Raw genomic sequence first — 16,680 nt, 5'->3', positions numbered from 1 at the left:
AGGAGATCTGGACACAAGCTATTTTACATCAGTTAAGTCTGCCATTTGCACTGAAGACTGGATCATGCTCGGACCTTAGACTGTAGGGTTTAAACAGGTTTTCCTTGTGTTGAAAGTGTTTATAATTTTCAGGAAAGTCTGAAAATGTTAATTCTTAGTGTCCTGTTTGTTTATTTTGATCCATTCTGAATTGGTCAATTAGTTCTTCTGTCCTGGCCCCCTTGTCTGGGTAGCGTAGGCATTTATTTATTTTCACATATGTATTTCAAATCAGTAGTGGTTAAAACAGTTCCTTTGGAAGTGCTAGATACTAATAAAAGCACTCCTCTCAATCAAATGAAATTCAGAGCACCAAAATCTGTTTATTTCTGAAATAACTGGCTCAAGTAATGTTCTCAAGGTTGGGTGGGGGGGTCTGCTGCCAAGCTGGGATGTGCTGTGGGTGTTCTGGCTCCGTAGCCAGTAGTACCTGGACTACCCTTCTTACATTGTAAATGCAGGTGCCTTGTCTGCTAGCTACACTTACACACAAGTGATTACTCTGTTACGGAAAAGATGGGTTCTTCGGGTCTTAAAAAGTAGTGGTGAGAGAAATTTAGTGTCTAATTTCGTGCAGAATGAGAGACAATGGTGAATGAGGAAAAGAGCTGAAATAAAAAGCAAAGCTGGAGCTGAAAGCAAAGAGAAAGCAAGCATGACTTTTGTGGTCTTGCACCCTATTTAACTGTCTGAACAACTATGATATCTGCCTGTAGCCCATTGTATGTAAAATTAGTGTGATGAATATGAACCCACAGTGATGGCACTCATAACATAGATTGTGAAGTATATGACCAGTAATAGGGTTTGGGAATTCCTGTGAGTGTAAAGGTTTTCAAAATTCAGTTTAAATCAATGGTAACAGAAGAGAGCCTTTAGAAACTGGTTAAAACCTTAAAATTTAAACTGTGGCCCATATTAATTGACTGAGCAAGCAAGCATGTGGCCTTTCTCACCATGGTCACTAAATGGAGAGCAGCACTGGCTCGTGGAATATCAGGCAGAGTACTAGAGAGATTCTCAAAGCTATTCCAGTAAAATCTGAACTTGTCTGGAAACTGCCACATCATTAAGTTTTGTCACTTTAAAGAAAAGGTGTATTTTAGCGTGCTGTAGGATACAAATAGCTTTGCTTTGAAGATTTTCAAAAAGGATATGGAAATGGTGTTTCTTTGGTGTTTTAGTATACTATATTTGACAGTAAACGACATCGTCTCACGAACCTGATCAAATTTGAGCTTAGATTAATGCCACTGTACAAGTAACCAGTTTTAAAATATAAAGTGTACATTCATCTTTAAGTCCTTTGCTTTGATGGATTTTTTTGGTAGAGGGTTGAGAGCCTAACCATGTGTCTGTTTATTAAAATACTTCCTGAGCATCCTGTAACATTTGACATAGCAGAAGACTCTTCCTAGAAATAATTAATATAGGTAGTAGTGCTTGAGTATAGCATTGTATTGAAGTAGGCAAGATGAAGTAAATGTGTGCTAACCCTTTATGGTTTTAGTACTGTTTGTTGCTCCATAATGTTTTAATACAATATTATTATTAGATATAGGTGAAGTGACTGGGAATATTTGAGTTTACCTTTATGGTTATAGAAAATGTTTGGTTTGTGGGGGGGGGGGGGTGTACGCATGTGTGTGTATATGCACATCCTCATGTGTTGTTTTTAATCTTTAATCTGTAGAGTACCTTTGTGCATGTTCAAGCTGCAGAAGCTGTGACTGTTCCAATAAAGAACCATCTCCCCACAAGAGAACAACAAATTTTGGCACTGCAAACCACAGGTGAATTTGATGTCCTTGTTATAGGTGGAGGAGCAACAGGATGTGGCTGTGCTTTAGATGCAGTCACTAGAGGTAAGGCTTGAAAATTTAATTGCATTCTTATTCTTGGATTACATGGTTTATAATAAATTTATCAGATTGGCTTTTCAAAAGTACTTGAAGATAGAGAAGGTGTACTCTAAATGCCTGGTTATAAAATTTCTGTTCTCAGAAGCTAAAATGAACTTGAAGAAAAAAATGTCATTGCATTTTGTTGTTTCAGCAGAGTCTTTATTGTCTAGGTACTTGTATGCAGTTGTCTAACCTTTTTGCTGAATGGTCTTGGATGGACTTCTCATTCTCTGTTGCTCCTCACTTAGTGGGTTTATCTGTAGTCACATTTCACTTGTTTGTGCAGGAGAATATCTGCAGTAAAGAAAAGACAAGACTTGCACAGCACTTTTAGCAACTGTTTTGAAAGGGCCAAGCGTGAACTCTAGATGAGGCACAGTGGCTCTGCAGCTCGTATTTCTTATAACATGAGATATCTGTAACTTCTGCTAATGCATTGTAGCTGCTTAGTATATTGCAGGTTTGGAGAAGTCTGTCTGGATTTCAGTGAAAGGTACTAGCACCATTCAGTCTGAAAGTACATACAGTAGATCTGCGCTCCAATTTCCTCTCTTTTGGGGGAATAGCTATGTAACTGACTTAAGAAGCTACTAGAAGCAGCAGAATTGATGTTAACTTTATGCGTAGCCTTAACTTATGGAAAGCTCAAGGTAAAATGAGTTTAAGCTAATGCTTTTTACCTGACTTCTGCAGGAGGATGAGAATGTGTGTGGTTACAGTTGGTTGTTGCCCAATAGATGTGCAGATGTTGCCCAATAGCTCAAGCAGTTGGTCAGACATGTGAAAAACTCTGTTCAGGGAGTGAAAAAGCAGGATGCTAATGTCCACTCTGTCTGTGTCATCCACCTCACACAGTAACTCTGAAATTGGCCAGCAGGTTCTAATCAAATTTGACAGGTCTTAAAGAGGGTAAGTAATTTTACAAGTTTAATGAAAATAGATCTTCAGATACAGAGATGAGAATGCATGGGTACAGTTTCTGCAGGAGAGGCTGTAGCATCAACTCCTGTTCTATTAAAATGCTATATTCCCCCAGAATATAATAATTTTATCCAAAAAGCTATGTAAAAGACTTGTGAGAAAAGTGTGTCTTGGGATGTGTTCCCTCAGTTGTTTTCAGTAGAATCAGCCAATGAGAGAGAGAAGCAACCTTCCTTAGTTTCTGTGTTTGTAGTTCTGGTTTTGGAAATAAAATGGGGGGAAAAAAAAAGTGTAAAACATAGTAGATAGCCATAAAGTTCTTCAGGTTCCTTAACCTGTAGATACGTCTTAGAAATAAGAGGCAAAACCTGACTCCAGAAGTGTTTTATAGCTTGATTTGGACAATACTTGTCCAGAAGGTGTGGTAATTTTGAAGTAGATAAAGCAGTTATCTACCATTGGTAGATACATGCAAACTCAAATCTGGTTAATTTTTTTTCATGTATTATTAAAGATTACTTGGGATCTTTTCACTTCTGCCTCTGCTATGTTGTGGTAGAAAAATGCAGTTGTAAAGCATACAGAAATTATTATAGGTAATATATGTTTATCCTTTTACTAGACATTCTGACTGTATCAGTAGATTTCTGAAGTGTGAAATATTCCTAAGCATTTGGTTAATGAATTGTGTATTGTTGCTGTTCATTCATGGAACTTGCTCTTTTATTATGTTTGCTTCGCTTAACAACAAATTTTGCTTTTCATGTGTTTGATATATCTTCGCCAAATTATTTCTGATTGTATCCATTAATCTTCAGTCACATTTGACAAAAATAAATTACTCTGATCTTTGGAAGTTACCAGTAATAATTAGATTTTTTTTTTAAGGACACAAAAGTTTTGGGAGACCAATAGATGTTAAAATGTATGTTCACCAACCAATAACGTAAAGCACGCCTCAAAGAGGGCGAAGGAAAGGCCCAAGGGATAACTTCTAATACAGATGATGCTCTTCTCCTTGGGTATGCATCGTCATGTTGTTCCTGTTGGTTTTGGTACCAGTATCATTGAATTTAATTCACTTTTTGCTTTGCCTGCCTAACTTCAAAATTCTGCCAGCCATGGAGGGGGTCAGTTATGCTAACTTCTGTAACACAGATTGTCCTTCCACATATGTTTTAAGTGAAAGATTGCCATGTACTTGTCGTATGGTGCTTATCTTGGTTGGCTTTACTTATGCTGGATGTTGGAAGTTGGTGGTGGTTGTCTTGTAGGTATGTGCCAAAGGACGTGGCCAGGCTGTTGCCTGTATCTTATCATTAAAAGGCATCTGTTAATCATCTGTTTCCTGCAACTCTTCCTTTCACCTGACTTCCATCACATAACCTGGTGTCAGTCTCCTTCACGAAGAAGATGCCAGCACTTCCCTTGTACAAGGGATGTTGTGTTGACTGTATTAGGGTGTATGGTTTCATAGTGACTTCAGTATAAAGCAGCATGTCTTCAACCATGAAAAGTTTTTTCCTGGCCTTCAGGGTAACTGGGAACACAACTTCTGCAACAAACATGCCAACCTCGTTCCAAGTGTTTGTTAGAATAAGCATTATAATGTTCGGTTATAAAGCACTTTGTGTTCTGCATTTGGCTGACCGTCTGTGAACCATGTGGTTATCCCTTCCTTGTGCTGGTCAAACTGTCAGCGCCTGATGGTGTCAGGGAACAAGCGTGCGCATTTTTGAGTAGACGTTTTTTCTTAAATACTTAGTAATATCTTATAACTACTGTTTTGTGTGTGTCTGTGTGTCATGTTCTCTGGTGAGCTCTCCCTGAGCGGTGAGCATGTCTGTGGCTGGCTCTCCTCTGGCTTTAGGCACCTCTTGAGCAGACTGTAAGTAAGCAGACAAAGATGCTGGTTGTCTGCCTCTCTAGTATGCTGTTTAGTGTGATAGGTTTAGAGCTGTCTGCTGCAAAGAGTTAAAAGTATTCATGAAAATATTCTGTTCCTGCCATGAATACGAACTATAATTTGCTTGAGGGAGCGTGGCCCCTATAATGTACTGTAATGCCTTTCTATTGTGAAATATCCAGGTTTTAATGTGCTTCTGTTTAAGTTCTGTTTTGACTTTTCCCTTAGGAAGGAGGCTAAAATTTTTCATTACAATATAGACAGTGCACTACACTTTGAATACAAATTTATCCATGTACAGAGTAATTTTTCTTGTGATTGTCTCTACCCTAGAGAAGTGTCTTTAATGAATTACATACAAATTGTGTAATTTAAGAAGTTAATTTGGTTTTCTGGTAACACAGGACTAAAAACAGCCCTTCTAGAAAGAGATGATTTCTCATCAGGGACCAGCAGCAGGAGTACTAAATTGATCCATGGTGGAGTGAGATATCTTCAGAAGGCCATCATGAAGTTGGATTTTGAGCAGGTAATTGTTTATGCTGGTTGTTAAGCAAAAATTGCTAGTAGACACTTCCCCTATCCCACTTATATCCAAGTCTCCTTTTTATTTTTTTCAATACTTGACTGTTGTATTCCACAGCCACTGTACGTAGAAAGTGCCCTCTCCGGTAGAGCTTTCCAGACTAGGGAAATGGGTGCTGCTGCCTTTTGCTAAATTCTTTTATGAGCAATCTAATTGCCATACCTTGTAGACTATGTATATTTTGGGGAAGGGAGGCAAAGACAGGGCTGACTTCAGAGTAGAAAGAGCTTCCTACCCGTCATGATCAGCATTTGGGGGAGAGAGTGGTTGTCCTGTTTATTCTGGAAGGGGGAAAGAAAATATGGTAAATGAGTGATTAGGTATAAATGATTTTATGTATTCTTGTATTGATGGAAGTGTGATATTCTTGTTTTGAGAAATTGATTTGTCTTCTCTTTGAAACCTCTCTAACTTAAAGTATGTTTTATTGGTTATAATACTGCTAAAGAAACAGTGACTTCTCAGGGAACAATATATAAAACATGCAGTTATTCTGCTAGAGAAATCAACCTTCTTTTTTGCCAAAGAACAACTTCATATTGATTCATATTGACTGATTTGCAGAAGAACACTTCTGCATTTGCAAGTCGGACTTAGTATAGGATTTAATTGTGGGAATCGGCACAGAAGCTGTGCTGTGGGATGAGTTCTAACACTCCTTAAGTGCCTCCTGCCCATAGTCAGGAGTAACACGGCTTACTGCACTTTATGTTCAAATGAAAAATTATTCAGCTGATCTGCCAAGACACCAAAATGAAACTAGTGAAACAATTTTCTTGGGAAGCATTTTCCTTAACTTTTGAATTTTTCAACAAATCTCAGTGTGTTTTTGAAAGAACAGTAAAAATTACATGAGGTATTTGCTTTGATAAACAGTTTCTTATTAAATGTTGCACACAGAGACAAAATTGAATAATGTGGGATTCACATGTACACTTCTGTTTTTCAGTACAAGATGGTGAAAGAAGCACTTGAGGAGCGTGCAAATCTCCTTGAAATCGCTCCTCACCTATCAGCTCCTTTGCCAATAATGCTACCTGTTTACAAGTAAGCTCTGCTGTAATATCTCTCCTTTACCATTGCTTTTGACAAGCAACCTATTTCCCTGGAGAAGTTTCTAGGTGCCTCTTTGCAAGTATGTCTTTAAACCTGTCACAAGCTTCGTCCTCCAGGAGGGGAGATGTTGCCGTATTGTAGAAGCATGACATTCTCTTATGGCACCAAGCCCCTCTCACTGCTCTCTGGGACCACATCTTAGACTTCAGCTGTTCAGTGCATTTCTACCACCTCAATAGGGGGGAGGAGGGGAGTTTGCAGTGGAATGAACTCTCATTCCCAGGATGTTATTTGCTATTCTTTCCAGTACAACCTTGTCTTCAACACATGCTATCATAGTGTTGTTAGCAATGTGCTGTTTAGTCCATACCACCACCAGCGTTCAGTGCAGTAATTCAGTGCACTTGCCTTCCACAGCACATGATGGTTTGGTATTCAGAGAGCAGTTTGTTTCTCATATGAGAGAATTTAAGTGATTTGGGTTATGGTTTTAGATCTGTAAGAACAGTTACTCACTGTAACAGGCTACTTAGAGCAGTGAGTTTTTACTGAATGATCTTAATATGTGGCTTTGTTCCTATCTTAATAAAAGAGGCTGGAGCTCATGTAGGCCAGCAGTTGGCTGCATTTATTTGGTCCTGTTTGTGTAGGAGGTATTATTCAAGATGTGCATATGAGGAACTCTTTCAGCTTGCACACACAGCTTGGTTCTCCCTTCAACACAGAGCTTTAATATCTCACCTTACACTGAAGTACAAAAAGCCAGTTTGTGATCCTAATTCTAGAATAAATAAAGCCTTGAACCTGCTTGACTAACTGCAGTGAGTAGATCAGTTGAAAACAGTAGTGAACAATACATAAGTTCTTGCATATTTACACTATATTGTGATAACACGGACTTGTATGATGGCACAAAGTAAAACTGGTGTAATAGAACATACTGTGTTACTTGACATGGTCTATATTACAATAACAGTGTATGCATGCACTTTTAAATTTCTTTTCTTTAATTTCACTTCATGGGGAATTTTTTTTGCCTGCAGATGGTGGCAGTTGCCATACTACTGGTTTGGAATAAAACTGTATGACCTCGTGGCAGGAAGTCAGTGTCTGAAAAGTAGTTATGTCCTTAGCAAGTCAAGAGCCTTGGAGCACTTTCCAATGCTACGCAAAGACGAGCTTGTTGGAGCTATTGTCTACTATGATGGTATGTTGCCTTTCTGTGCTTTCATTATTACATTGTGCTGTGTTTTGAGGGGGGAGAAACACAAGTATGCCACTGTAGATCACGTACATTGACCTTCTAAAGGGAAGAACAACAACTTGAAGGATTCAACTTGCATCTTAAGCATTAATTTGGTAGATAAATTATGTTTTTCACAACAGTAACTTATGGGATGTAAGAAAGAATATATTAGTTTTCTTGGCTAGGAGGTGTAGTGATACGTGGAAGCATTCTAGTGTAGTTCCATTCCCTACAACTTTCTAGCTGTGCATGATTTTGCTACACACTTCTCAAACTGAACACTTGTTCTGAGGTATCATAAGTCAAGAAAAAGTGATCATTCCAGTAATGTTAAATGGTTTGCTGTAGCACTTGCACTGTGCAGATACTTCAAACCTACCTAGATGATCTGGCTGCTGGTTGTGGTTCTTGCACTGGGTTGGATGAGGCCTGGATCAATAACTTTTTGTATCACCAGTAAAATTGGTTGCTCTGCAAAGATAGTGTTCATTGTAATTGCAATCAAATAGTAGAGATTGTTGTAAGACATGAATGGTTTCTGTTAAAACCCCTTTAAATAAAGGGTTATAAATTCATGAGAGGAAAAATGCCTCCAGCTCGAGTTATTTCATCTATTGTATCAGCTAGTTTTAGGTATGTTTGTGTATAACACTTAAACAAATTCAGTGTCTGAGTGGGAGAAAATAAATATGCTTTCTGCATGTCTTTTGATGTTCATTCAAAATAGAATGATGATTTAACAGAACTCATTGCAGTCATCTAGAAATAGCAATTTTCATGTTCAAAAGTGTTCATGTGTATTCACGTTTAGAAAGAGTGTCACTCTTGTTTGTAATGCGAGAATGGATAAGCCTTTTTGCCTTGTTCTGTGAAATAAGTCTGGTAATAAGCCCCTAGCGTAGCTGTATAGCAACAGGTGCCGCAGTGGGTCTGCTAAGCAAAGAATTTAACTCTGTCCCTTCAGACTCTAGAGATACACAAGGCAGTCTGAAATAAAATTGATGAAGGTTTAGTTGGCTTACTTGACAGAAGCTTTGCTTGTCCGGAATATTAGTACTTGTGTTAATGTACAGGTGTCTTGAGCTCTATCCAGACTGCTGTATCTCAATATTTTCTAATGTCATGCAAGTTACATCCCCAAATGGTATTTAAAAAATACTGAACTTGTACAGATTCTAAATGCTGGGAAGTTCACTGCTTAAGCTGGAGTACCAGGGTATACTGCCATAATTGCTTTCTTGATGCACTTGGTTATCTTGGCATATCCAGAAGATGGAATATCTTTTCTTTGCAGCAGACTTGTATGCTGTTTCATGATGTGTTTTTAATTAGATTGGTATTCTTCCATCTCCAGTCTTCTTCTACTTCCTTTTCAAGACAGAAAGTTTTGTAAAACTTTTTTGGTAGTGGGGCCAGCTAGGTAATATCAAAATGTCAAATGTGTTCAGGATAGGGCAAGAAGCCATAGATTCCTTGCAGGCTTGGAGGAGCCCTCCAAAGAATAAATAGCTTAAATACTGATTTACTTCAGTAGTGGTACAGTTCTAGTTAGTTTGTACCTGAAGATGTAGTTTCTGACCTTTTGGCAGCCAGAAAGGTCTTCACACAAAATTGATTATAAAGGTAGTTCTTTTCCCTTTTTAGAACTGCATTTACCCTATTAATCAGCTTATCAATAGGGGCTTTTGTACTGGGAAGAAGTAGGAGGGACTCTCAAAACACACTGGACTCTGATAGTATTTATGAGGCTTCTGGCAAAAGCATACATTGATAATTGCAAGTTGTCTCATACAGAGCCCAGCAGAATGAAAAAAAACTAAATTATACATATGTGTAGGAATATACATGTGTAGGTTCTTATTTGGGAGTAGGCTGAGATTTAAATGATGGACTTGCTTTTTACTTATCTCTGATGGAGACTGCATCTTCTCTATCTTAAATTTTTAAGGTCTAGAGGAAATAAGGTTATTCAGAAGCAAAATTTGTTATGGGATTGTGGTATTTTTTTGTATACTGTAACGATAGCTGCTGCAAATAGCATACATAGAAGTAACTCAGAATTATTTTTTCATTATCATAAGCTATCCCTTAGACTATTTTAAGGGATCCCAGGAGCATGCAAGAAGAACGAAGTGGTTCTCTTAACTGTAATTACACTTCTCATAAGAGCACTATAACTTGAAATCTATTTATATTCTATTGAAGTTTTTTCTGATTAAATAAATAGTTTGGATGTATCATAGCTATTTACTACCCCAACATTCCAAAGATATGCATTTACAAGGTAGCCTTAAAATCAGTCTTCAAGTTTCTTGGACGAATAATGATTTTAAACAGTGTTGCAATAAATCTAAAAGTTCAGCATGAAGATACCATGTGGTCTTTTAGTGGAAAACATCTGTGCAGCAATACAGTGCAGAACTCAGCTGAGAGATGCCTCTGATGGTTTTGCTGCCTTCCCAAGCAATAGGAAACAAACCCGCAGTCTGTATACTTGAAACAAAGAAGTGTAAAATAGAAAAGAGAAAAAAAGGAAATGTACAGATTATTGAGGAGCAGTTTAATGGAGAAAGAGGATTGTGTAATCACTGTTTATTCATACATATTTATACAGGTTTCATAAAATCAGGTAGCTGGCAGAGTCTCCTAACAATTCTCCATCAGAGCAACAGCTGCAATGCTAGCAGGACTTGGACTAATTTGGTGAGAGATAGCAAAAATAGACTTGAAGTTTTGCTGCCAGTGAAACTATTTGTTCATGCTAGTATATCTGACCTTATTTTGCTTTAGTTATAAGACTACAGCTTAGTTATCCACATTTTTATGCAGAATTTAAAGAAATGGTGTTTTGCAGTGAAAAAATTAAAAAAAAACCTCTCAAAGCTCCACCAAACCTCAATTTCCTAGAAGAATAAAGTGGTTCTGAAGGACTAAAGTATCAAATTTGTGAGTTCATAATTTACATTTGGGTGCTTTGAGGCTGTACCCAGTCCAGAATAAAAACTTTCCAACTACAATGTTACATCAGTTCTTAACATGCCACATTTCAGAACTGAATTTTGTCTGTAGTGACTCCTCTGTGGGTCAGCCTATGGTCCATGGTATAGATGGGCTCACGTTGTGTTGTAACACATTAATTATTTTACCGTGATCAATTAACCTGTGTTTGGTCCACAGTAAACTTGTTTTAAGTCATAATGTTTCAGTAAGCACACTTTAGATCTTGTAAATTATTATACTTGAATTTTAATGATATACTTTCATGCCCTAAATCTGGAGGAACGGAAGACAAAAGGGAAAGGGAATTGAACTTAAAGTAGAGAAGGGGATGATAAGATTGAATTAAACTCCTTTTAGTTCTTTCAGAAGGATTAGTCATAAAATAGAACATTAAATAATGGCAAAAAAAAAAAGTCTTAAAGTAGGTCATATCTTTATCTTCTCTGTCCATCCCTTCTTTGTCTTTCCCTAAATAATGAATAAATAATTTGGCCTTTTAAGAATGGAGTGTCTTAACTGATTCTATATGTGCAGTTAAATGTAGTTTTATCTTGTTTTCTTGCCTTTCTCTATTCCTGTCTCTGTCATACTTTCTTTGTATCTGTAGCTGTTAATAGCACCTACTAGCAATGTCACACTGTTTGGCATGTTGGTCACCACCACCAAAGGGAAGAATTAAAAACATTCATTAGGTAGGTTAATTTTTTATTTGGTAAAGCCACCTGTCCAGTTATGACTTTCCTCTGCAAAAGAACATTGCCACCAGTAAGCTCAGGAATGCCCTTTGTTTTGTTTTGTAATTGTTGATCAAACTAGTGGCATGTCAAATAATCCATTATTCATGAATATGTTGTGTTCTGAAATGTTGTGGTCTTCTTAATTACATTTTTTAAAATTGTTTATACAGGCAAAAAAAAAAAAGGTACGTTATAAATGTTGGAAGTACCAGCAATAGCAAATCACAGACTTTACCAGAGGCTATTCTTGCTCTGTCTCAGCATCAGGAAACTAAAGCATATGTTGGATGTTAGCCTGGGTGTACACAATGTGTCCTATTTATTCAAGGTTTTCTTTGAAGCCGCAACTTACAAGTTTGTTTCTTAGGGGTACATGTCAGACTTCATTTAGCATTTGTTGGTATTAGGATACTCCTGAATAGCAAAAAGGCAACATTTTGGGGGAAGAACGTGGCTGCTATCTGAGCAGTGATCTGTCAGTTCCACTTATGTAGCTCAAGGAAAACTGGAGAAGAGGCACTATGGAGAAGCTGGGTTGAGATCTCAAGATCATAAGCAGAATTATTTTAAAGCACTTTAAATGGAAGGATTAATCTCCATTTAAATTATATATAGTTCATTATGTTAAGAACTAGGAAAAACATTAAAGCAGAAATCCAACTGGCCAGAATATTTCAATTTAAAGTGTTTAGAAATTAAAGTGGCGCAATTCTTTTTAAGATGCATTATTTTTCTATCTCTAGGTGCTTGCAGACTTTTTTTGTTAACATATTTTGCCTTGCAAGATGAGCCTTTAGGTGTGTAAGGAAAATTTGTGTTCTGGAATCAGTCATGAATTTAAGATTTTTAGGGCTTTCTTGACCCTGCTCTTTGAATTTACTGCTATTTTCTGAACGCACGAATTAACATATACTACTCCAGTGACTGTTTTGCCACATCAAGGTATTTGATTGTTTAATGTCTTGTTCTACAAATTTCCAGTGTATTTGCTGGGATGTAATTGTTCTTTACTTTTTGCATTCTCAGTACTTTTGTCTATATTCTCTCCTGAAATATTTTAATATGGAGGTTATTTAAAGGTAGAAAAAGAAGCTTTGGCAGAGGATTTAGCTTTCCTTGTTTACAGCAAACCCCATGAGAAATCCTTCCCAGGCACACATGCACACACACAGACGCACATACACACAAAAATCAATGCAAAAGAGTAGGGCATTCATTAAGCTGTCAAAAATGGAATAAATGCTTTTTTTTTTATTTAGGCTCTTGTAGCTATTTTTCCTAGTATTTGAGTGTGTCCTGAATTATGAAATGTTACAGCTTTATAATTCATATTTGACAAATTAATATTTTGAGAATGTTGAGCTGTAATAGGGGTATTACCCTATTACAGATGCAGACAACTGTATGACTTTTTTTCCTTCCCTGGATATAAAAACTCTTTGACAGTTTGTCACTAAAAAGACTTTCTATAGGTGAAATACACGGCTAACCATATTTCTTGGTATTTCAAAATTGAAGCTGGATGAACGAGAGAAGCCTTGCAGGCACACTAACTGTAGGTATAACCTGGAAAATACTATGCGTATTCTCCATATCCCGTTGCTTTCAAATACATTTTGTCCCATGTTCTGTATAATAGAGTTGTGTGTGAAATCCTGAAGAAAATCGGCAGCCTGCTACGAGAAGGCTTGTAAAGGTAATACTGGCTGCCTCTAGTGGAATGCATGTAAAATAAAATGCAGGTCTCTGGCTGGACCTATAGAAGCGATAGTATTTTTCGTTGTTGGCATTAGTATAAACACTAGTGGGGATCCGTTATAAATGGTGCTTCCCAATTCTCTGATAAAATCCATTGCGTCTCTGCTTGCTTGTAGTGCTTCTTAGTGCACGGTGGCTCAAGTCGCGCCGTGCTTTATCCGTCAGAGCTCTTTTATCATTTTCAAAAGGGATAAAATCAATAGCCTAAAATGGCTTGCATCTTTAACCCAGTTTTGCCTCTGTCAAAGGGTGCAGCCACACAAGCATCCCTGCAGGAGCGGCCGTTTGCTTCTAACAAAAGGGACTGTGCATCCGCAGCACTCTTCCTTTTGCTGGAGGCGTCCTTCCCAAAAGCATGCAGATGATAACTGCATCTCCTGCTGTACCTGTAACAATTTAATTGTGTAAGTCAGCCCAGTCAAGCATCCCCAGCTCATGACTGGGAGACATGAAATTCATTGTCATTATTGTCCCTGTCATTTTGGATCATTATATCCTGCTGCAGAATTTTCCTCACTCCAGTGCTTTCTTACCTCCAGGAAGCAGGGATTATGGCTGAGGTTGGGGTGGGGGCAGGACTGTGAACTACATTTACCTCAGGGGAGCCACAGATTAAATTGGCTTTGCTCTCTGACTTGCTGGATTCGTCTGTTTGTACGCTGTGGGTTTAAGGTTGGAAATGATGAATATTCTAGTGAATTCTGTGCCTCTCTCTTTTCTTTTTTTAATGCTCGTATAAGCAAAGGATGGGTTTTGTGTCCCTTAAGAAGTGAACGGGGAGTAATTCTTCAGATCATGTTACCTAAAAGATTTAAGATTATTCCTGAGCAAAACGACATTATTTGCACATTGTGCCACAAACATCTGAGCGTTCCCCAGTGTGTCATGGCTTTTAGGGGAAAGACTCCATCGAAGCATGTAACTCTGCTGTAATTTATATGTGTGCATTTTATGTGAACTTAATAGTCGGTCATTAGTTAATATGTACACTGTTCCATATTGTAGGTATGATTATATGTATGTTGAAGGAAAACAGATTACGGGATGCCTGTACATCTTGCTGCTCCTTCCCCCGCTCCGGTGGCTGTCCCTGTGTCGGTCGGCATATGGGGCCGGAGCAGCCCTGGTCCTCAGGAAGGGCTGGGAAGGTGCACGTTGCTCATCTTCCTCGCCACACTCCTCCCCCATCGGCAGAGTTCACCTTGCCCAGCACCTCCTGGCCTGTTTCTGTATCCATTCGCGCGCTGGGTTTCTCTAGGTTTGGGGGAGAATTAGCTGTTAAAATGCTGCTGCCCGACTCCTTGGTCGGATGGGGTGGATCCGTCCATCAGTGGCAGCCCTGCCTGCTCCTGCCGGGCACTGCTCGGGACATGAGGTCCCCTCCAGCTGGCACCCGACTGCCCGTCCCGGCCGCTTGCAGCGTGCCACGTCCCCGTCCTCAGGAGCAGCGCGGCCTCTCTGCAGCTCTGGCACGGCAGTCTGTCCGTCCTGTGACTTCTTGTTCCCTGGCTGGTCCCTCCGGCCCCGGCTGGTCTCTCCGCTGGGTTGCACAGCGGAGGTCAGCATCCCTCCTGCTGAATGCAACATGCAATAGCTGACAAATTGATCACTACTTCATTTAGGCTTAAAAAATAGTTACTGCCATGTGCAAAGCAAAGTTTGCCTAAAATTTAAGTTTGCCCCAAATCTAAGCTATTGGTGTGAGTGTTGGGAGTACTAGTCAGCTCTTATGCCGTGCGGGTACGCGATAAGCTGTATTGACATCATCACGTTTCTTTCTGGTGCGGTGGCACGGCCGCAGCAGACCTGCCGTGACAGTCGTTCATGGTGACATTTTAGCGCCGTTTCCATAAACTGACAGTGACAATGTTTAGTTTCATTTTAACACTGTGCTTTTACTTACACTGACATTGCAATATGATTGTAGTGACAAGTTGAAGGCTGATACAAAAGAAGTGGGAAACAACATAATTATAAAGCAGTAGCACAGAACAATAATTCCAAATTTTGTCTCTTGCTTGATGTGCCTGGATATTGTGGCTTATTTTTGTATTCTGATATCTTAGTTTCAATACAAGTTTTAGCTTCTGTACCATAACTTGGCAGTAGACCTGATTAGACAGACATTCTCAGGGTATTGTGATGTTTAAATTTTTTTTTAATTACAAAAAAAGCTTTTATGGGCTTCCTGTCTCTTGCTTATATTATTCATTTGTTTATAAATCTGTATATAAGTTGGATGTATTGTACTTTCATTTCCTAATCTTCATTGTTATCTCGTTTCTTTTTATCCATACGTGCAACTTGTTTGGTCACAGGTTCCTCCATTCCTTTAACCTTGCCTTATGAAAATAGTCTCGACTTTCTTAAGTTCCCTAAGCTTGTCTTGTAAAATAGTGGTTACGTTGCATCTTGGGTGGTCTCTGCAGTGCACTCGCAAGCTGTGTGTGTTAAGGTTTGATAAATGTAGCTGTTATTGGTAAATGGGCATTAGTTCTTTCAGACCCTTGAGGAGAAGAACCTTAAAATCGGATGGTGATGGTTACTTCTTCACCTCTATCACTCACAGGAATTGGGATGTTTATTTCTTATGGTCTAAGCTGGTGCTAAATGGAGGAAGCAAGAAATGATTTAAAATTACTGCTACTGTTTAAACTCGATGTGTCAAACCTGAGTTTGAATCTGTTAGAATAAATTTACCTGTGAGAAGGCCAAACTCAGGGCTTTCTTTTCCATTAAAGCTCCTACAGAGTGAGGGCTGAAAATACCTGCGTCTTAAGGCAGATCTTAAAGAACTAAAATTTGTGGGGTGTGTGTTTTTTTCCCAATGCAAAGTGCATATTTAGATGTGTATCATTCTTCCCACCTGGTTGCGCTGTATTTCAGCAGCACAGATAACACAGTGGAAAGCAGAATTCAAATTATACATGATTTGTGTGAGAAGTATTAACAGTCTGGTGTGATATTGCTGTGTTGTTATATGTGGGTGTGATGGAACTGATTTAACTGAGTCAGAACGCTCTTCCCTCTGAAGCAGTCCAAGAACAAATGCGTGCATGCTACGTATCCTAGAAAGTCTGTTAGTTTTCAGCGAATTTTTGACTTGACTTAAGTTTCAGGTGATTCAGAGAGCAAGAAATAGTTCAGCTCTGAGGGCATTTTTAATGACTTGTGACTCACGAGTCAAATTTGATGTTTACCTCTGAACTTATTCTACTTAGGTTTGGGGAAAAGAACTTGCTGAGTTCTTTCTCAGAGAAGTCTGGAACAAGTTTGAGTCACTCCAGCTGATTCATAATGCCTAAACTTGGATATAACTGATTTCCGCATGTACAACAGATGTTGAGTTCCTGTTTTAATGCTTGTAATAAAACTGTTCATGCAATTAAGCACTTATTTAAAAATTAGAGGATGTGGGCAGTCCTGGTAAGTTAGTTATGTATAGTGATATATAATTATCACTCATCAGCCTTAAATTTGGTGAGATTTTGGTAAGGTTTGTATATACACAGCAAGAAAACTTTCAT

The 16,680-nt window shown here is 38.5% G+C and overlaps 1 protein-coding gene across 4 annotated transcripts in view; it reads left to right on the top strand.

Annotated features, from left to right (window-relative positions):
* The window catches only part of GPD2 (glycerol-3-phosphate dehydrogenase 2 (mitochondrial)), a 63,157-nt gene that overhangs the window by 21,397 nt on the left and 25,080 nt on the right, over window positions 1-16,680 (top strand). For all 4 annotated transcript variants that reach the window (XM_010563051.1, XM_010563052.1, XM_010563054.1 and 1 more), the window contains 4 exons: window positions 1,733-1,904; window positions 5,175-5,299; window positions 6,306-6,403; window positions 7,456-7,619. In XM_010563051.1, coding sequence (XP_010561353.1) covers window positions 1,733-1,904; window positions 5,175-5,299; window positions 6,306-6,403; window positions 7,456-7,619 — 559 coding nt within the window. The remainder of the gene's footprint in view (window positions 1-1,732; window positions 1,905-5,174; window positions 5,300-6,305; window positions 6,404-7,455; window positions 7,620-16,680) is intronic.

This window comes from Haliaeetus leucocephalus, unplaced genomic scaffold, assembly GCF_000737465.1.
Source record: "Haliaeetus leucocephalus isolate CR32 unplaced genomic scaffold, Haliaeetus_leucocephalus-4.0 Scaffold163, whole genome shotgun sequence".
Lineage (NCBI taxonomy): Eukaryota > Metazoa > Chordata > Aves > Accipitriformes > Accipitridae > Haliaeetus > Haliaeetus leucocephalus.
This window is presented reverse-complemented; position numbering and strand designations above follow the sequence as displayed.